Below are 21261 nucleotides of genomic sequence, written 5' to 3' on the forward strand. Positions count from 1 at the left end.
AGCTGTGCCGGATGGCAAAACGTCTGCAAAATGTCTCGGGTGGTTTGAAGAGCCCCTGCTTGGCCCTGCCGGCTCAGCTGGCCGGCGGCGTGCGGGTCGTCCAGCTCCGGCTCGCAGCCCCGCGCCGCACCTTGCACCTCGGCCGGCGGGAGCCCCGCTGTCCCGCGAGCCTGCTCAGCGCCGGCCGGCAGCTTTGTTGCAGCTCTGGCCGCTGACGTGCTTCGAGGACGTGTTTGTAAAGAAATCTCCGCCGTGACATTCTCGTCTGCTGAGGCAGCCCGACGTGCTAACGTGCTAACGACGGGGAAGCCGGCGGCCCTGCGAGCGCGGCGCAGCCCGCGCCGGCAGCGGGCGAAGACGATGCCAGCGGTCGGGTACGACCCGCTAGCCCGTGGCCCCCTCGCTCGGCCTGGCTGCAGGGACATAACCCGTTGATCCCCGGCTATTAGCGGCGTGAGGCTGGAAATTGCTGTTACAGGAGAAGCTAACAGACGTCCGGGGCTCTGGCTAAATGTTTTGGCAAGGGGAAACCGAAGGTCAGGCACATGTAGCCCAGCCCTAGAAACAAACTGCCGTGCTGTGGAAGGAAGACTTTGCTACCTCATGAAAAAGGCACGAGTAACTGCGAACAGGTCCCTGATGTGGGAACCCTTTTCTGAATGACTTTAAAAACATCCTGTGTCCCAGCTGAACTACCCCATATAGAAATGTTTTCCTGACAGCTGACGGGAATTGGACGTTCCTATATCAATTTTCTCATGTTCATCCAAGAAACTGTAAATAGTCATGAAAATGCAGGAAGAGTGGATGGGTCTTGCCCTTCGGTTGGGTTTTGTATAGGACAGGTGCTTTGGACTTTGCTTAACGCTATGTGGCATTACAGGCTGGTGTGTCTTCCAATGCACTGCCTTATGCTATTGTTTTAAACGAACATTTGCCTACATGCAATATCTGCCGTGCTGCAGAGCACCCCCCAACTCAGTGTCTTACAACTGTTCTTGCAGGAGTCTACAGTTCCTGCTGAGAGAGGCTGAATCTGGCCATTGCCGCTTTATACGCTCACAGAGAAATCCTAAGTGATGGTCACAAAATAAGACTGTGGCCACGCTGGGAACCGAACTCAAGAATAACTAGTTTCCAACCATTTGTGGCACCAACTTCTAGGAGGCAGCGGAGGGTGCACGAAGTCCTGCTGCCGCCCAGTGCTGGGTGCCGGCGTGTTGAACAGAGGTGAAGGGCCGCCTCTTCCTCCACCGTGCCTGCCAGGCAAGAGGAGTCCAAGCAGCAGCCCAAGAGGCAAACGGATTTAAGCATCAGCCTAAAGAAGGGTAACTGTTACAGCAAGAGAAGGGTCCTGCAGGACTTGTCTGCTTGGCTCTAAGTCACTTGCAAGTCCCAGTTCTCATTATTTTACTTCAGATCCGCACACCAGCAGTCATACTGCAGCGTAGAAACTGTCCTACTTTCAACTGACTAAATTGAATATGTGCTTTACACTCTTACTGTCATGCACATGAGTTTCCAGTTGAACAGGCCTCCCTGATTTGGCAGGTTCCCCTCTGTTCTTGGGTTACGGTAGCTGAAATCGGTGTTGGTCTCTCTAGCCCCGGTCCAGTAAATCGCCCTGCTGCCTCAGCTGGCGGTAAAACGGGGGCAAGATTACTTCATTGCGGGATGAACCCATCACAGGAGCGTCTCGGCCGTTTGTTAAGCGTTCCCATCCATGGAGCGTAGCTGTCACAGACTCCGCGGGGATCGGGCACCCGCCACCCCTGCGTCACAGATAAAAAATGCCTTTTTGCACAAAGCGATGGCTCTGCCTTCTAGCCTGGAGGCCAACGGCGGGAGTAAAACCCCCTTCCCCTGCTTCCCCCCTCTTACGCGGCGATATTGCATTCATTCATCTCGGGGGCCGCAGCACGCTCGCGGGCTGACAATACATTATGGTGATGTAGGTCTTCATTTCGCGCTGTCAGGGACTATAACAACTGTATCTATTACCCAGGAGGCCTTAACGGGGCTGCTTCCAGGCAGCTCGTTTACCTGCACCCGGGATAACCCGACCTTTCCCCGCTCCGTCCAGCTGCAGCCCCTGCACCCGCCGCGCGCAGCCCAGCCGCGCCGGGGGGACGGCGGCGGTGGCCCCCGGCGCGCTCGGCCCGGAGGGAGCCGCGCGATCGCCGCTGTGCGCTCGCAAGCCCAACGCGGCAATTCTGCTGCGCAGAGGCTCATCAATCCCCGGGCTCCGCCGCGGCGGCGCCGACGTGGCCGCGGCTCGCCAGGGCCGTAGCCCAGGTGCGTGGCTGTCATGGAGATAAAAGAGGCTTAATTAAGACCCAATAAGCTAAGTGATTTGTTATCTCGGCGCTATATATTATTCCAGCCTATCGATCCCAGCGATACACATGTCCGAGAGCCACAGACGAGGCTCCATCCCTCCCTGGAGAACATCCGTCGCTGCGTTGCCGCCCGGCACGCCAGCCCCAAGCGCCTCGCGCTGGGTGCAGGCAGGGCAGAGGGATCAGCCCACGGCCCCGAACCCTGAGCCACTGCTGCAGCGATGAGCAAAAGTACCAGGAACTGCTTCTCCCAAGGGAAGAACTCGCTGGAATCCGGTGCTCACCTTTTCCCGTGGTTTTTCCCATGTGCTGCCAGGAGCTGCAGCGTATTCCCAAGCCTTGGGGACGCATCTATTGAAACAAGACCAAAGCTCAGCTACTCTTCCGCGCCCGAAGCTGACCTTTTCCAGGTACGTTAATGGGAAATGGCCACAAGCCAGTGGAGTGGCCCCACACCATGAGTCCTCCTAATTCTGCTTCCCTATAACATCAAGAGTAAGATTTCCCAGGGATATTGTTTGCAAGGCCATGGGATGTGCAAGCTGCGGTTCCAGGACAGGAATTATTCAGCGTTACATTGGCGGGTAGTGAAGATCTCCAACCTGGGCAGGTAGGAGTGGGTTTGGAAGGCAACAGCAAGGGAAAAAAGACAACTTATCATAAGCCAGCGGGAAATCGGCTGGCAAACGGCGAGCATGGAGGCCCACGGCGTGCCTCCGTCCTGAGCAGGGCTGGCGTGCCGCCGAGCAAGGCTGGCGCGCACGAGCACACGCGCGCCGGGCACGCTCGGAGCCATCCCGCTCCGCACTTCGCCTGAACTTTCCAAGCGCTCCCTTTCAACCGAAATTAAACCATTTATTTTTGAAAATTTTAAGGCAGGGGTGAAGGGGAGAGGGAGGAGAAACTGATTCATTTAACATTCGAAATGTTAAACCGCTCAAGAGGCGCTTTGATCTTTTGAGGTTTTGCTGCAAAGGGAACACCCTTTCCCCATTGGTTTACTGAGTCACGCTTATTACTTCAATGCAGAAATATCCTTTATGTCAAGTGTATAAATATCCAGCTCTAAGCCTCAGAAGCCTTTTCCTTTTTTCTTTTTTTCTTTCTTTCTTCTTTTTTTTTTAAGAGCAGCATGTTTCACGCTCTCCCAGAGCCACATTTTCTCCTCCGGTCACCGTGGTCCCAACATCCAGGACGTCCTGGGTTTGCCTGCCGCCGCGGCTGCCTTCCGCGCGGAGGACGCCAGCCTTCCCCAGCCGGGGAAGGATTGCATTTCTGCATTTCTGCGACACGCAACCTACCCCAAAGACAAGGACGGGGAGGAGCGGCCATAAAACCGGGCGCAAGCCGGCTGAGCCCCAGCGCTCACGTGCTTTCTATCCACGCCGCCGGCTGCGGTCGGGCTTCAAAGCGCCCGCGTGTGCCGAGGCAAACCCTCGGGTGGTCGCCGGCGGACGCAAAGCGCGTTTAAAACCCATGCCCCAGGTGGACAGCCCCGCGGCGCCAGGAGGCAGAAACGCACGAGCAGAAGCAGCGCCCGGAGCTACTTGGCTTTCGGCGTTTTTCTCCCCGACAGCAGCGTTTCGGCCGCTCGGTCCCCCGGTGCCCGCTTGGCCGCGCCGCGAGCCCCCGCCAAAGGGCCGGCCGGCGGAGAGCGAGCCAAGCGGGGGCCCCGCGTTCAGCCGCGGGCCGGGCCGGGGGCTCCCCGTAAGGCCCATCGCCCCCCTCGCATCCCAGCTTTCCTTTTCTTGCCTTGTTTCCCCCCGCCACGGAGGTCGCACCCTCCGGTTACATAACCGGCAGCCAGCTCGCGGCAAAGCAAACAAACTTGACATTCACATAACCTGCCGCGCTCTCTCCGGCAGGGATTATTAAGTCATTAGAGTCTGTTAGCAAATTTTCCCAAATACCTTTTGCTTCTTCCCAGGGGCACCTTGATGGTTAATGATCCCAAACTACCAGCTGGCCTTAAATTCACCGACTGCAGCCCGGCAAGCCCTGCCAAACGATCCGCAGGCTGCGAGAGAGCTGCAGAGGTGGGGGGGGTTGGTGGAAGACATTAAGAAAAATCCCCCCCGCCTTCGAGGACACTCAACTCCGGGGACCCCGCGAGCGGCGGAGAAGATTAGCTGAAGCTGGGGAGGGGATGGCTGCTGCAGCCTGCGTCGGGGCAGGGGAGGGGGAGAGGTGCCCACCCCAGGGAGGGCTTAAGCGCCCTGGTACGAGGTGATCCCCCATCCTCCCCTCGGTTTTAAAAAAAAAAAAAAAAAAAAAACCACCCGCTTTTCTCCTTCGCTGAGCTGGCAGCCCAGGGCAATATTTCTAACAGGCAAGTGTATTGCCTAACTGGAGACAGAATAAAAAATAATCATAAAAAAACCAGTCAGGCAGGCCAGTTAAGTGGAAAGGAGATAGGTTTCACCCACCTGCAGCTGACTTGCCCTCTCGCTCTCAGGCTGAACAGCGCGCACATCAACAGCCTGACGATATGCAGTTTGGGAACGCGCGACGGCAGGCTGGCCTTGCCCTCCGCGGGGCTCGCAGACCCTGCGAGTCAGCGGGCCTGATTCAAAACCCACCGAGTTCCCGCTGCAAAAGTGTATTTTTCACAGGAGGTGGAGCGGTGTCCCCCGCGTCTCACAGGGCCACGTGCATTTAGCTCGGTGTTTCAGCAGGCAAGCAGAGAAAAGAGCTGGGGAATATTCCCGATATGTCAGCTGAGCCATCCCAAACCCCAGCTGTGCGAATGCCACTTGGAGGCAAGCCCCGTTTGCATTCGCAGCTTCCCCTGCGCTGGGTGAGGTGGGCGCAGGTAACCCCTTCCCAGGCAGGTGGCTTCTCCCGCGGATGCTGCTGGATGGACACTAAGGTTTGTGCAGCCCTGGGGCATGAGGAGATCCAAAAGGAGACACGGAGTGTCTGGTGCCCAAGAGTTTGCCTGGCACCTCGGGTGTTTCTGCCTTTCCAAACTCCTCGGTTTTGCATTTTGTTGTAGAAGCAAGGTCTGAAGAAAAGGCGGTGGGTATGACCTAAGGGCAGGGGCGAGGGAGAAACTCCAGACAGGCTTTGTAGACTTTAACCCCATGACTTTTAAAACAATCTTGTACGTTCAAAAGGATTTGGGATCCATTTGATCGTCACAAAATCCTCACCGTTTTCACTGATATCAATAGCAGCAGCGATAAGAATAAACTGAATGCGAACAAACCACCTTTAGCTCGCTCTAGACCAAAACACGCTTTCCGTTCAGACAAGCCACCGGCGAGCAGTAGGGTATTTTGGGCTGCGTGAAACCCACAGCCTCAAAAGCCTTTTAATAGACCAGGGTAGGCGATGATTTCTTGCCCGAGCCATCTTCCCTTTCGTTGCTGTGGAGAACGGCGTGTGTACAGCAGTGTTTAGGAGGGAGTCACCTAGGTGCATGCGGCTTTAGGTACAGCATGTACAGTAATTCAATCCCTGCATTCCTGGAGCTGCCTATAGCCACGGGTGAAATATCTGAGCCCGCGGCTCCCCTCGTCGCCGGCTGGGCCGGGGGGGCTGGTATGCGACGGAGGATCTCGCTGCGCACGCCGGGGCTGGGACGCGGCCGGGCAAGCCACGTCCGGCACCCGGCAGAGCCCCGGGCACCACCGAGACCGCCGCTCCCGAGCCCCCGGCTGTATTTTTAGAATGATCTTTACCGCTGAGCCGATGTCTGTGAGGTTGTGTTACATGTGAGAAGGGGGGAAAAAAGCCCCCCTCCCTTCTTTTTTATTGCCAGCGGAGAATAATGGGGACGAGGACAGCGTGGCGAAGGCGCTCTAGAAGCACAGCAACTGCAACAAGTCCAGCTGGAGAGCTGCAAACTCAACGCCCAGCGCGCTCGAAGGTTGCAAAGTGACTTGCCCGCCAAAAACTCTCTGATTTCCCAGGCAGCACGAGCACTCGGGCAGATATCGAACAGGCGTTTCCTTTCTTCAGAACATCTCCCTTGATCAGACGCCCCGCAGGTGTGGAGCCCAGCCCAGGGCTGTGGCCGCGGGGGCGGACTGAACACCTTGGCTCAGCGAGCAGCCCTGGCTAATCAGGAACGGGCTGCGCACTGGGAGAAACCCAGCCAGATGCAGACTCTGATCTTCCCACCTCAGCCTGCAGCCACCTGGATCCGCAGCCGAGGGGGCGGATGGCCCCTCGGGGTTCCTGCAGCGCCGTGCCAGCACCCCAGCCAGCAGCAGCCCCAGTGCTGGGACCGCGGGAGCCCACCCAGCACCCTCGGGAGCTGGCTTTGCAGGTGGGACTCACGTCTACCCACGCCAAGCCCATCTCCCATCTCCTTATACGCGGGAAAGACCCCTGAACAGCCCGAGCACAAGCACTCCCCCCCGCAGGACCGTCTCCTGGGGCATCAGGACAGAGATGCAGGGGACAAGCGAGTCACAAAAACTCTGCGCCTCCTCGCCAAAGTTGCCTGTGGAAGGAGATTTGTCACATGAGACTGTTTACTTCCAAAATAAATCTCCCTTTAAGGCAGGTAAATCTCAGGCAGAATCTATAAGATACCCTAATGTGGCATTAAGCTGGAGTTAAGGTTATATTCCTCCAGGGATGCCAGATGGGATTTACTTTCCTTGAAGACAGGGCATGTATTTCAACTCTAATGGGTTGATGGAGCTCCTTTTAACTTGTAAATATGAATGAGGAGGGGGGAAGGTATTAAATAAATGGAGGGGTTTTACCTGAACCTTTTTCCCTGTCATTGGTTTGGACTATGTTAAAGACCTTTGTTTTCTCAGTGGAAAACTAGCTCAATCATTCAGAAAGGGAACTAAATGTCTTTTTGAGAACACAACCTTTATTTCCCAGATAAATGGTTCACTCAGAGCAATTTGCATGTGGGAAGCTAGTATATAGCACAGTAAAAAAAAAAATGTATTTAAAACCCAATAGCAATGTAGGTCATGATACAAACATCTACTGCTGAGATGACTTATCTGGGGTTGGAAAGTTAGGGAGCTCAAGGCAATTTAAAAGGATGGGGAGGCTTTGTGCAGCGGCTCTGCTTAAGGCTGAGTGGGTAGATGGATGAGTGAACTAACCCATATTGGGTCCAGATAACAGGGTTTGGGCTTTGTATAGATACAGGTGACTAAACTCCGCAAATGATTCCTACCATCTGAAACCCAGCCCGCAGCCTTCCCCCCAAAGGCTGGCTTGTGAACCCACCCCAGACCCTCTCTCTTTCTCCCTCCCAATTTCTTCCCAGCATTGATTTGGAAGTTATGGCCAATACCAGCAGAAGTGTGGCAATCCCTGGCAGCTGGCACGCACGCCCTGGTGGCACGTGGCCACCTCCCTGCCCAAGAAACGGCCCTGCAGCCCCTGAAAGGCGCAGCACCCGCAGCAAAGCCAGTCTGGGGAAGCTCCTACAGCACATGAGGAACTGCAGCAGGGCAGTGACCGACCACAGCTCCCCATGACTTGTTTTCCTCCTATAATACATTTCCCTAAACCGCCACCAATTTGCGGCCCTCAAAACTTTTCAGAGTGGCTCCTCAGCCCCCTATATAAGTGTTTGCCTGCTTAGAACATACCTACTAGGTCATCTAGTACAGACAACTCAGAAATAGTTCCCAGACTTTCAGGGGTCTGTAAAGCACAGGTTAGAAGCCACAACCATCCCCTCTGAAGGGAGAAACAACCCCCGCAAGGTATCATCCCCGCAACGTTTCCTCCTCCCCTCCTATCTTGTCAGGGAGGCAGGGCCAGAGCCCTGGGAAAGGAGCTCCAAGCTGCAGAGAGCAGCTGCAGCGGAGACTTGTGCCAACTCCAGCTGCTTGTTAATTATGGTAACATGTTGTCTCATGTACGCACCTCTGCGAAGACGCTGTATTAGCTTGATAAGTATTTAACACTTGGCACAGGGGGGAAATCTCCACTTAGCATCCAGCAGGGCTGAGCAGCAGGGGGGAAAGGTGGCACAGGGAGGGCATTTGGAGAGGGCGAAGGCAGGGCAGGAGGCGGCACAGTCCTGGAGACGACTGAGGATTAAGCATTGCTCCGGCTCTGTGAGCACTGCTTGGGAGCGGATCTTGTAGGCGGTGGGGTGCTTTTAGCCTCCTGCCACCACACTGCACTGTTCGCTGGTACCTGATGGACTCTGGCTGGGCAAAGGAGAAGCAGCTCAGCACAGGCTGTCCTGCTCCCCACCACTACCCAACCATCTCCTCCCTAGGAGCCATGCCTCCCAAGGCTGGCTTTGTGCTGAGGATATTCATTTTTTTGCCACCTTGGTATGCCAAGGAACTATGATTTCTCTCCCCCATAGCACTACATCCAAAGGCTACAAGCCATAGGCTCACCTGGAGAGGCATAAAAGCATTCCTGGTGCTGGGGGTCAGTGGCCCCAGGGCAGCCTGCAAGGCTTTCTGAGCCTCCCTGCATCGGCCTTCCCTTCCCAAAGCTCAGTCCAGGCACAATGCTGGGCTTATTCCACCCCATTAAAAAGGTATTGTACTTGCTTGTGCCTTTCTACAGCAGGCTTTTCTTGTTCGCTTTGCATGACTGGCCTCTTGTGTAGCACCTATTGTGTTGGCCATGGAGGCACTATCCAAACAAGTTTTCAGGTCTAATGCATTGCCTCACAAGACATCTTCATCTCCAGAGCTGGCTTCTCCCTCCAGGGGCCAGAAAGGGAGCAGGTCAGCTTCAGCCTGGGAGAAAACAGGCCAGATGCTCCCCTAAGGGACAGGGGGACAACCCTGGAGCCAAAGGAGGAGGTGGAATCTGCCCGCACGGGCAGCACTCTGGAGAAAAATCTAATGCTTCAGGCATCACAGCAGGATGAGAGCTCTGTGGTCCCAGGTACTGCCTCGGGCTCCTGCCACCAGCAAAACGCCGGGATCTCACCTGTAGGCCAGTGACTGCCCTTTTACAAGCAAAACTCCCTCCAGTATGACCAGTCCTTGCGCAGGGAAAACATGACCAGGCCCTCACCTGTCCTCGGGGGGTTCATCCCAGCCTCATGCACGAATTCGGATCAGAAAGCAAATGCCAGTCTGTCACGTGCTCCCCATGCGTTGTATGGGGCTGTGGATGACTTACCAGCACTACCTTCCCTTTTCATTAGCAGGTTATATTAGCATTTTTCCATATGTTTGAATGGAGATAAATCTTTCGTCTGAATCAAAATCAGTAATTATGAGTCAGTGTTAGCACAGAGCAAGTGAGTCAGGCACAAAAGCATTTTTGCCTCATACCCTCAAGGCCTAAGATACATCGCTCGCCTGAGCCTCCTGTGTGTGGTCTTAATTTAGGATTTTCACAAACATCATTAGCAATCGACAAGCTAGTTCAGCAACAACCCACAGCCAAAGCTGCCACCTCCTCTTCAACTCCCCAGGGTGGAAAAACACCTTAACACCTGGGAAAGGCATAGGTGGCTTTCGCCTACTCCATGCTTGGGACAGGACTGTGACAGCTGCTGAGGCAGGTGTCCTCCCCAACACCCTACTCAACACGTAGGGAGCCAAGACTTCATGCTACAGCAAGCACAATCCCAGAGCCATCCTCACAGATGGCCAGCCTGGTGGCCAAGCCTATTGCCTTCCTGGTCCTTGGAGTGGGCAGCTGAGGGTGGCTGCTGGAGAAAGGGGGGGGCTGACACTCCTTGGCTGCCTGTCTGGCCAGTTAGGACTTGCTATTGCTAAGGAAGGCCTGGAGCCCCATCTCCTGTGGGAACAGCAAGGGCTGGCTCCAGCACCAGGCAGGGAAAGCTGACATTTTTGCAAAGAGAGAGCTGCCAGGGCCTGAGCGTCTCTCCTTGGCTGGGGGGGCGGTCGGATGTCACACCTCTGCACGCACCCAGATCCTCCCCCTCAAGGCTGTCCTGGCTGCAGCTTCCCTGCATAGTGAGACCAGGGCTTGCATTCACTTGCCTTTCAGCTCTGGTGGGATGCTGGTTATGAGAGGGGATGTTTTATTGAAGGGTGAGGCTGGTTTAGTTGTAGGTTCGTCTACACACTCCCTTTGATCCCTCGGCTTGCCTCCTTACCCCATCGCCTCTCCTTACCCCTCTGTGGAATTTAACTCCATCCTCCCCTATGACACGGCAGCTTGGCTGTCCGCAGGCTGGGCCAGGCTCGCCTTAGGTGAAATATTTTAACACCCTTGAGGGTGTTAAACATCCACTCGTCCCCAGCACAGCACCACCGCATCCAGCTGCCTATACCTATGAAAAATGTCAGATCATCATTTCTTTAGGGCCTCCATCTAATGAGGCTGGAAGTGGCCATTGGCTCCAAAAGTTGTTAGCAGGAACAACGCAACCCAACACATCCGCTCGTGCGGTGTGACCGTTTCAACTTCATTTTCTTTGGAGACTCTGCAAAGAAGTAATGACACCCCAACAAGCACAGCAAGCCAGGACCGCACACATGCGGGAGAACTTCTCCACATCCGTCATCGGGGCCGTTTCAGAGATAAAAATTCCCCTGGCATAAGCTGCTAGGAAGGAGTTGTCAAACTTCAGTTCTGCACCGAGGAGATGAGCCCAGTAAATGTTTGGTTTCTTTTCCTTAAAGCACGCAAAACCCCAACAAAACAGACTTTGTTTACTGCTCCTCCTGCAAACCGCTTAGGCAGCCGGCGATGAGCTGAGCCACACTGCAGAGCTGCAGCCAGATGCTGTTTCAAGTGGCCAAGCCAGCCACCTCTGAAACCTGAGGTTTATTAATGAAGGTGTCTGCTGAACCAGAAAGGGCTGCTGTAATTGCCTCCGCTGCAACGTCCTCTTCCCCACGTGGCGGGCAGATGCACATGCTGCCACCTCGGCCCTGCCGACGGAGCGAACACTGCATCTTTTCGAGGTGAGCAAATAGGTTAAGGTCATTCCCCATGACGACAGCTCTACGGCTTCATCGGATGGCTGGAGAGAGATAACAAGCCAACAGGGGTCACCACCGATAAGAGATGAAACAGCTCCAGAAGTGAGGAATAATTACGTGTGAAGGGCAATGTTTTCCTCCCAATGACAATCTCAGCTGTCCACCTCCTTTCCAGCATCCCAGATGGTCCCTTCCCACCTCAGACCAGGGCGAGGACCAGGAAGGGCAGCGTCCTCCTCCCAGAGCCCACATCCCTACTGATCTCAACAGGTCGATCCTCATCCCCACCCCACACGTCTTCCCCAGCAGCCTCTTCCCACCTTTCCCTGAAGCACAGGCAGGGCAGACAGAACGGCAGAGGCTGGCACCACGTGAAGGAAACGTTTGCTGACAGCTTTTCACACCTGGTTTTGTCTCTTGAAGTTTCACACCATGAACAAGTGTGACCTCAGGAGGGGAGAGCATCAGCTGTATTTCCCAAATATCAGCAAATTGTGTGAGAGAAAGATATGCTAAGGGGGGGAGACTGCTCAAACCATTACCATCCTTCTTAGTACCACTTAGCTGAACCGTTAAAAAGATCCAGGGCTCCCAAAGACAATTAAGCTCAAGGGAAGCCATAAATCTCAATAAACATCAGGCCAAGTTTTCTTCACTGCTTGAAACAACAGATATAATTTCATTGGTTACTGAGCTCATGCTCCCAAAGGGATTTCAGATAAAAAGCCACTTATTCAAAACACCAAACCCAGGCTTCTCCTGTCTCTCAGGCTACCGAGGGGTCAGATTTCCCAGCATGGGAACATGTGCCCCACAGTCTGCGGAGGTGGAGCTTGATTGGAGAAAAAAAATCCTTGCAGATTTATGGTTGTCTGCAGCACAGAGCAGCGACCTGCCGCCAAGGTCACACACCCAGACACCTGCATGCTCAGGTGGCCCTTCCAGCATCTGCCAGAAGAGGACCTAAGCTACTACCACTGGAAACAGGCTTCCACTCTCACCGTGGAGAAGCGGGATGGTTTGGTAAGACATGGACCAAGTTGAGATGGATCCCTGGCCTGAGTTTGGATGCCCATTCTCACAGGCCAAAGTCTTGCACAGACAGAGCTGAAGACTAAGGGGAACATAACTCAAAGCCAGGCTGGCTGAACCCCTCTCCTATGTACTCAGGGAGCCACATATGGGCCACATCTTACTCCATGCCTCAGCTCTCCTTGCTGTCCTGGGGCAAACCTGGAGCTGCAATTTGATCTGGTGCCATTTCCTGAGCCCACAATCAGCCTCTCCTGCCCATGTGTTTTCTGCCATGGAGATTAGAGTGTTACCCAGTGCAAAGCTCATACCAAGAAAGCACACGCCAAGCTGAGAGATCGGCATGCCAGCCTTCCTATTTTTTTCTTCCAGCAGGTTTTGTGTTTCCAGGGCTGGGTCCCTCATTTTGACAGCTCTCTGCAAGGTCGTTCCATTCACCAAGTGCTGCTTCCTTGTGCTTTGATTTAAGTTCTTGCATGCTTCTTGTATTGATTTCTCTCAGATGTATTTTATGGGGAATAAGCACTCAAACCAGAAGGCCAAGACCTCCTGCCTTGTGCACAGCATAGTAATGGATGAGCTCTTTCTCACGCTTGCTTGCTCACTCACCCTCCCTTTCTCCCCACTTCTCTCACCTTTTATTTAATCCATTTCCAAATGCACCAGGGTGAAGGGTGGCAAATGCACAAACACGTGAGGTTTCTCTCCTCTGGATATGTAATTCAATGAGCCAAGATGGGAAGAGATTCAGGAGGGCTGCGTTTAGATGCAAGTAAAGATTTCTGCCAGTTATTGCCTGGAGCTTTTGCTGCTAACGTATTTCCCACCTTTTGGGAAAAATGGGCACTAGCAAGGCTGGCTGGGTGTGGGCACCCCAGGTTGCCGAGAGCTGGGCTTTCCTCCAGCCTCTGGGAGGAAGGCAATAGTCCAGAGGTGAACACACAGGGCTCTCCTCCCAGTCCCATGCATTTGTTCATCTTCCGTCTGGGGTGGTCTCCTTGACTCTGAAGTAGGCAGTGCTTTGACAGCCTCAGAAAGCACTAAGAAATGCATTCAGTAAGAGCTCTTGGTCTTTAGTAATTAGCATCAAACATACCTGATCATTATCTAGAACCTAAAAGCTGAGATAGTAGAAACAAGTCAAACTTGAACTTTTGTCCCCAAGCTATACTCATGCCACTTTAACAACTTCATGGTTGAAAAATGTTCAGATAACATGGTAGGGATTTCCCCCCCCCCCCACACACACACACTTTTTGCTGCTCATGGAGTCTACCTTGGGCCAAACACATCCGTATGTCCCAAAGAAGCCTACTCTGCCTGCTGCAAATCTTCCGACCTTGACAGAGCTGGAAGGGGTGCAGGACCACAGGGGGCTGCCTCTTCTGCCAAAGTTTCCAACCCAGTGGCTCCTCAGCATCCAAGGTGATTGAATTGGGCTTCCTACATCCATTACAACAAGAAGGTGACCTCAGCCCGACTCGCAGAGCTACTTGCATTGCTGAGGTCCTATTTAAGCTCCAGATTTAGATGAGACCTAAGGTAAGTCTCCATTAGAAACAGCACCACCGTTGCAGGGAACAAAATCTCAAAAGCCTCAAGGGAAGTTTTCTCATATAGTAGTAAAAAAAAAAAAAAAAAAAAAACCACTAGCTGTGATCCCTACTGCTAACATCAAGTTTCCCCAAATCCTCAATCCAGACTGCTGAAATAATGAAATTGGTATAAAAAGCTCTAGTTTAAAAACTTATACGATATATCTTAGTTTAACCTTCCAAATTGAGTCTTTAGTTAGGCTCTCATCTTCAGTCTTTTCTCTATACACAGGAAGAATAGAAACATTATTGTTTTTCTCAGTGAACTGCAAAGCCTGTTTTTAAGTGAAACCTGAGCTTCCCATCTAATCACGTGCCTCCAGGAGCTAGAGCTTTCGGAAGACCAAATGCTTTGAAACTCTGCATAAGACCATTAGAGTTGCTTAATTTCCTTTACGTCCATCTGTTTCAGTTCAGCTCAGTTGCTTCTGTCCCAGACAAGACATTTGGCTCTTCTAAATAAATCTTATAGCCCATTTGGATTAAAGACTTTCTGATGCAGCCTCCGAATATAATCCCTCTGATTTGCATCTCAAAGAAACTGAGTTAAAACCAAGAATGAACTATACACAGAGTACTTGGATACGTGAACCACTCACGAGTTCCCATATGGATAATGATGCTTTTGTTTTTAATTTAGCATGAACTCCTGTGTTCCTATGACTGTGACCACACCAGGCACACTCCAGGGCTCTCGAAGCCGACAGGGTGAAAACATAGTTAACTGGTTTTGCTGTTGCGCAAGGCTTGAGTTTTGCACCTGAGAAACTGAGAACGCTGCAGAGAAAGTGCAAGACGCACATAGAAAGTCCAGGGTAACAGATGCAACCACAGCAATAGCAAAAGACTGAATGACGAATAGCACTGGATCCAAATCAGTTCAGTGTTATTCTCCTCATTAGCTCTTAGCAGGTATTTTTCACAACAAGACAGATCTAAGAGTCTTTGCTCAGAAAAGAAGCATTGCACACTTGCAAGCAACATCTGAAGCACACTCATCACCCTAAGAGACAACACTTGCAGTGGTCTGCCTGGTGCTTTCTCAAGACATACTGCTCAGCGCCTGTTGCTGGGATCATTATCTCTATTTTTGAAGGAAAGCTTGGATCACGGGACTCCCAGGTGCTATTCCTGGCTGCGACACATCCACCTTTATTCCCAGCAGATCCTCTACCCTTTTTCTTTCCCTGGGTACCTGTCTATGAAAAATTCCTCGCGAAACATTTGAAACATGTTCCAAGATCCCCAAATAAGAGGCCTTGTTTGAGGGTTGCTGCTGTCATTATTTTGGCAGGAACCCAGGTGCTCCCAAGGCACAACACGTAGTGTGGGTGACCCACCAGGTCTCCTTACCAGCATTTTGAAGAAGATGGAGCCCATGCTGATAAAGTGTGGAAATAGCCCCTTCTCAGCTTCTCCCTTTCTGAACAGCAAAGTCCTGAGAAAAGGAGCATGTACATATTTTCTTTGTTTTCATTTTTCCTAAAAGAGTCTTGCAACACCGCCTGTGCTTTGCCTAGCGGCATGCCAGCTGAGGCAGGCAGGCAGTGCAAGAGGTGATTTCCCACACCAGCAGAGCACATCACGGCCCCCTCAGCAGGGGTGCGCAGGGCTGGCCAATCGCTCGGCAGGGAAAAACTGTGCTAAATACCTCTTGAAGAAAAGAGGCTCAAGAGACTGGGGTCATTCCCTTGCATCAGGCCAGAGGACAAAGAAAATAGATCCCAGCTCAACATCTAGGTGCTACCCGCTGCAAACAGGGAACCTAGGGAGAGAGGGAATCACTTACTGATTTAGGAGTGGAGCAGAAGAAAAGGGAGAGATGCCTCTGCTTGCATGAGGAAGGCCAAATCCCACTGCTCAGAGCCCCCACAGTTGGGCCCCAGCCCCTGCTGCCTGCACAGATAACGGCTCACGCTCCCCGCTTACCTTCACCCCTGTGTTTGCAGGGGATCCAGAATTCCTCATTGGAGCCAAGGAAGTGCAAAGCACCACTGCCAAGCGAGACCAGCCAGGGCTGTGCCACCTGCAATGAGCTTGGCAGTCCTCATGTCTTGGCACTCTCAGCCATGCAGGCTGAGTCCAGGTGCCAGTGACACCACAGCTTTGTCATCTTGCATAGGAAGAAAACCACATGAATGACAGCAATAGCAACACAACAGGAAGAAAAACATAAATACAGGCTAGCAAATCTCAGCACATCCTACCAAAGGCTCCAATATTACTGCCACCATTGTACACCAAAGACCTGAGTCACAGAGCAGGTGGGTGGCCAGATTCAGCAGTGACAGCCCTGTGACTTACCAGGTTCCATCAGAGGATCAGACACGTGGCACAGCAGGGTGCAGTCCAGAGACAGGGATCCCCAGTGCTAGGACAGAGCAGGCACCCATACTTCCAGGAACAAAAATAATAATCAGTCATGAGAGAACTGCCCCAGCCTGACCCCTTGCCCAGAGCATCCTCATTTTCTCTAGGTGGGAAGAGTCATGCTTGTTCGTTATTTAAGAGCAGGTCGCAGAAAGGCACTGGAAGGAGCCACAGCCAGTCTCCCACCACCTCTGCCATCGTCTTAACAACCAGCACCAGCTGAGGCAGCTGCAGAGACATTACAGGGCCATTAAAAGCCAAATTCATTTCCACGGCTGAAGCCAGCTACCCATAATGCAGCATCTCTTGCAGCTGTGGTTCAGCATGGCACCTGAGCTGCGAGGTTAATGACACAGAGCTGTCAGCAGCCTTAATTATATTCCCATTTTTCTAGCCCCTGATTAGTTTTAGAGCCGATCCGGTGTCAGAAATTTTGTGCCTAAGCTTTGACAAAAGTGTTTCATTATTACTCAATAAACGGACAAACGGGGAGGGCATTTCGTTACGCTCTGGCTTGTAAAAGCCTCCCTTTTTTATTATTTTTTTTATTATTTAGCCTTGCAAAAGCTCCCCTACTTTACTCCTGCTCAACTGCTTTGGGCTGACCCCTCTCTGCAAGCCCGGCCGGGAGCCGCAGCGCCGCGCGATGCCGTGCAGCCGTGGGGCCACGTTTGCAGGTGTGCTGGCCAGTCTCACCGTCACGGCATTTTCCAGCCTGGCTGCAATTCCTTTTTTAAAACATGCTCCGTTGAGGCAGGAGCCTGCTGCTCCCTATCAGCTGACAGCCAATTAATAAGAATTATTTTTTATTGTTAGACCGCTGCTAAAAGGTGCCAGGTGTTTGCAGAAAAGAATAGAGAGATTTAAAAATAATAATAATAAAAGCACAAGCTTCAAATCAAAAGGTCCAAATGGCTTAAAAGCAAAGGCAGAGCTTAGGGTCTTCTTGAGATTCAATTTCCTCCAGCCCTCAGTGAAGTTAATTAGCTTGAATATTAATAATAATGGTGAGAAGGAGCCCCATATCTTTTAGCTCCTTCTCCACAAGCACAGCCCACCCCTAGCTCCAGTACAAGTCTCTCTGTGACTGATGAAGCGCCAGGAGCTCCCTGCCCTTGCCCAAACCCTCAAAGGCAGGTCAGCCCCTAAATCCCAGCAACTGCCCCTAAAACCTTGACGGCCCTCGGCCTTTGTCTGCAGGCAAGCTGGGAAAGGGTTTTTTTCCCAGGAAATTCCTGGAGTGAAATCAAGATGGGCAATCACAAAAGATTTTACTAGCATTTGGGACTCAGACTTGCCCCAGCCCTCCTAAATCTGTCCAAGACCTCCAGCGCCGGCAGGGCTATGTCTGCATTGCAGGTGACTGCAGGAGAACACGGAGACCTGGTTGCCGAACTATAAGCCCCAAATTGGGGCAATTTCACCTCCATACTCAGCCTGAAAGGCAGAAACGTTCACTGTAGTTAGTCACCGAGTTTTCTCCTCTTTTCCCCAGTTTTCTGCCTAACCCCAGTCTGCTCATTCCCTGCACACACAGGCACCGTGAAACACTGGTTTATTTGTTTGTTTTTAACCCAGAGAGCACAGTGATTTGGCTCCAGGCATATTCTCACCGGTGGCGACAGTGGACAATGGGCCGAGACAGGCGGGTGCTGGAGGGGGTGGAGGGCTGGGTGCTAGCCAGCCAGGACAAGGCACTCTTGAACCCCAGCCGCAGGTGCACAAAAACTTAATTTAAGCCAATGCACAATGACAATGTGCCCCAGCCCAGATGTCTCTTGGGACCTCTTGGACTGGAAGAGTTTTATGAAATCAGTGGGTGACTCTTCATTGTGACGTGGAAGCCCTCTTCCACCTGACCCAACAGTTAATCCCCCAAATCCCTCCTGTGCTTGTGGGAGCCAGGAGCAACGTTTTCACCATTTCAGTGAACTTGGGGTTGCGTCTCCCCGGAGTAGCGATCGTGTGTGGTTGAATTTATGGCCACGTTTGTCGCTAGTCACTCTCTGGGCTTGGCCATTTTCATGGTGGTTGCTTGAGATCAAGGACGCTCTCAATGACTGCATCCTTGACCTCTGATCAGCCACAAAACACAGAAGTTTCCAGCAACTTAAGCCACTTAATGTTTAACTTCTGCGGTAGCTTCTGGAGACTGATATGATATAATTCTGGCTTTGCGAAGACAGCTTGGCTCAAAGGAGCTGACTGCAAATCATTAGTAGGACTATTCTCGCCCCTGCGCCTCGCTTTTTAATTGCCAAGCAGAGCGGCATGGAACATTCTTAGCAAAAAGCTGCAACCACATGAAATTTGCCTCATTTGAGGTTTCTTTCCAGCAGAGTGGCATGTGATGGAAACCAGGTTGAGATTAACAGAGCCACTTGCATTGTCTCCAGTGGCGACAGGGCGAGACTTCAGCTCGGAAGTCTTTCAAGAGTCCAGAGATGGCTCAGAAACAACAATCGCTTTTAATTAACAACTTCGGTTCAGCAGAAAGCATCCAAGCAGGCTGGAAAGGATATTTCAGCGCAGTTCCCATGACTATATCTGGTGCCCTGCATGTCTCTCTCACATTTAGCACTAGTAACCTTAGACTGCGTATGTTAAAACAGGCTCCATTAAAAGGTGACCATGAGGGAGCTTGGTGACTTCTGTTTGTTCAGCTTTTAAATTATTCCTGGATCCAGGAATACCTAAAACAGTTCAGAATAACCATTCTCCTTCCCTCCCCTTCCAGTTCCCTCCCACTGGAAGAATATATTGCTTGTTGTGGGGGGAAAACAGCTGGCCAGAGTAGAAATGACCTTCCTTGGCCTCACAAAGGCAGTGGCAAAGGCAGTGACAAAGACGTCTCATGATGTCCTGCTCCGAGGTGGCCGAGTCCACAGCACATCCCTCTGAGTGGAGGAAGGACTTTAGTCCCGTGACTAATAACCGCCTCCCGCCAAAGCCCCCCGTTGGCCAAGCGCCGCATAACGCCAGCCCTCCTGAGTCCAGGAAGAGCCCGCACCCCATCTTGTTTCCCGGGCAGGGTAACGAAGGGCAAACGCCAAAGTGGTGTCAGTGCCACCACACCGCTCGTTGAATGGAACCTACCCAGGCTAATAACAGCATTAATTAGAGCACAAGGCTCCTTCTTCCCCCTGTAAATCTCCATTAGCAATAAACTGAAAGGGCCATAAAAGGGAGTTTACAATGAACCCACAAGGCGATACGTGTTTGAATCCTTGGCTCCGTTGCAGTTGGCAATAAAGCCTTCTTTTATTATAGCAAATACCCTGCCCTCAAGATAACGTACAAGGCCCAGGACTCCTCAAAGAAATGATACAAAGCCATTTGTTGCACTTTGATTTGCTGCAAAGCCATGTGGAGGTGGGAAAGCAGAGGGCTTCAGCTAACAGGCTCTAGTTGTTCCCTTGATCCCAGCCTAACACTGAATCACGGCAGTGTGCGGCATGGTGGAGTAATAGCCTCTGTAATTTTACATCGTAAATGTTACTCTGCCCTGCAGGGGGGAAAAATTCCAGTAAACATAAAGAAAAAAAAGAAGTTTGAGGTTGATTTAAAAAAAACAAGGAAATCTGTCATATGAGCAGTCAGGTTTCAGGTAGCAAAATATAGTGGTGGTATGATGTGCAGGGGGTTAATATTTAAACTTCTGCTTTTGTTTATAATCGTCTTGGCCAGATAATACTGCATATCGTAGAAACAGGCAGAGGTCTGTGGAGGGGCACGAGGCCCAGGCCTGGAAGAGATCTGCCAGCTTCAAAGTCCCAGGCTAGTTCGAAACAAAAAAATAAAAAAGCAAGGAAAAATTGATATTTGCAGCTCGTGGGACAAAGAAGGAACCAGCCAGCTCAGTAAAGCAGTCCCAGTGAAGCCGTCCCACTCTGTGCTTCCCTTGCTGCCTGGGCTCCCGGCACACGGGAAAGCTTGTTAAAAGCTGATAATCCAGTGCAGGGCATTGGATCCAGAGACCTGTGGTTTGGCTTTCCCATAATTGCTTGTCATGCAGTGTACCTACTGCCTCCTTACAGAGTTGCAAGCAAGTAGTCAACAGGACTAAACCCGTGAAGGATCCTGCCCGTCCTTCCTGGAGGCCAGCAGCACAGATGGGGAGACCGGCTGGGGGGCAGATATCACAACTAGCTCAGCTCGTTGGACTGCACCATACTGACAGCCCGATCCTGTTTCGGACCCGAGGCCTCATCCTGTGCGATGCAAACAAGCCCTAAAAAAGGTACCTGGAAGCCCTGAGGCTTGCAAGACCTGCTGGGAAGAAACAACATGCTCATTAATTCAAGCTCAGTCTAAGGCTGCTGTAGACAACGGTATGAAATCGTTGGTTTTATTTAGTTCAGTGGTTAGGTATGATTGTTCTGAACTGCGATTCAACCCTGTTCTCTTATATGTCTCGCGGTGTTAAAAGTAACAAGTCTATCACCTCTGGAGCCATTTCTCTGTCGTTCGTATCCTCGCTAGAGCTGCAGTGTTTAGCTGGAGGGCTTCATCTCTTTTAGACAGCCACCTGTCAATTATCTGTCTCCTCCACAAATAAAATAAATGGCTGGTGACTTTTTATAATACAAGAAGTAGATCTCTCTCTGTGTTTGCAGTGAAGTTGGTGGCGCTATGTGAGGAGGAGGCAAATAGATTTTCCAGGGAGCTTCGTCCCTGGTTCCAACACTGTGGTTTGGACTTTCTGTAAAGTTGAAATTCAGTTAAGCAGTGTCCCTTTACACTGCTCCCTTTATGCTGCCTGCAGCTGGTGCGGGGAATATTTCCATTCTTACTGTGAACACTCTGTTTCAGGCCTGCTGCCGGACCAGCTTCTGCTCTCTCGTGTGATGGTGAAAATCCATCAGGGTTGCCAGGCTAATGAGCCAAGCGCTCCCATCCGAGCGGTATCCTGTCTCCAGCATGGCCAGCATCTCATACAGCAAGCTGTTTTGGAGTAACCTTCCCCTTGAAAGTCCTCTTGGCAGCGTCCCTGGAGCAGGCAGATGCCAGCCCGTTCCATAACTCTTGAGGGTTTTATTCCTGATTTTTATAACTCCGGGT

The 21261-nt window shown here is 51.9% G+C and overlaps 1 protein-coding gene across 1 annotated transcript; it reads left to right on the forward strand.

Annotated features, from left to right (window-relative positions):
- The first annotated feature begins 2560 nt into the window (after window positions 1–2560).
- On the forward strand, window positions 2561–4462 carry LOC138061743 (uncharacterized). The gene is made up of 2 exons (XM_068915064.1): window positions 2561–2749; window positions 3471–4462. The coding sequence occupies exons 1-2, from the start codon at window positions 2561–2563 to the stop codon at window positions 4212–4214; spliced, it is 933 nt and encodes a 310-aa protein (XP_068771165.1). The 3' UTR covers window positions 4215–4462.
- The last annotated feature ends 16799 nt before the right edge of the window (window positions 4463–21261 follow it).

This window comes from Struthio camelus, chromosome 20 (genome assembly GCF_040807025.1).
Source record: "Struthio camelus isolate bStrCam1 chromosome 20, bStrCam1.hap1, whole genome shotgun sequence".
Lineage (NCBI taxonomy): Eukaryota > Metazoa > Chordata > Aves > Struthioniformes > Struthionidae > Struthio > Struthio camelus.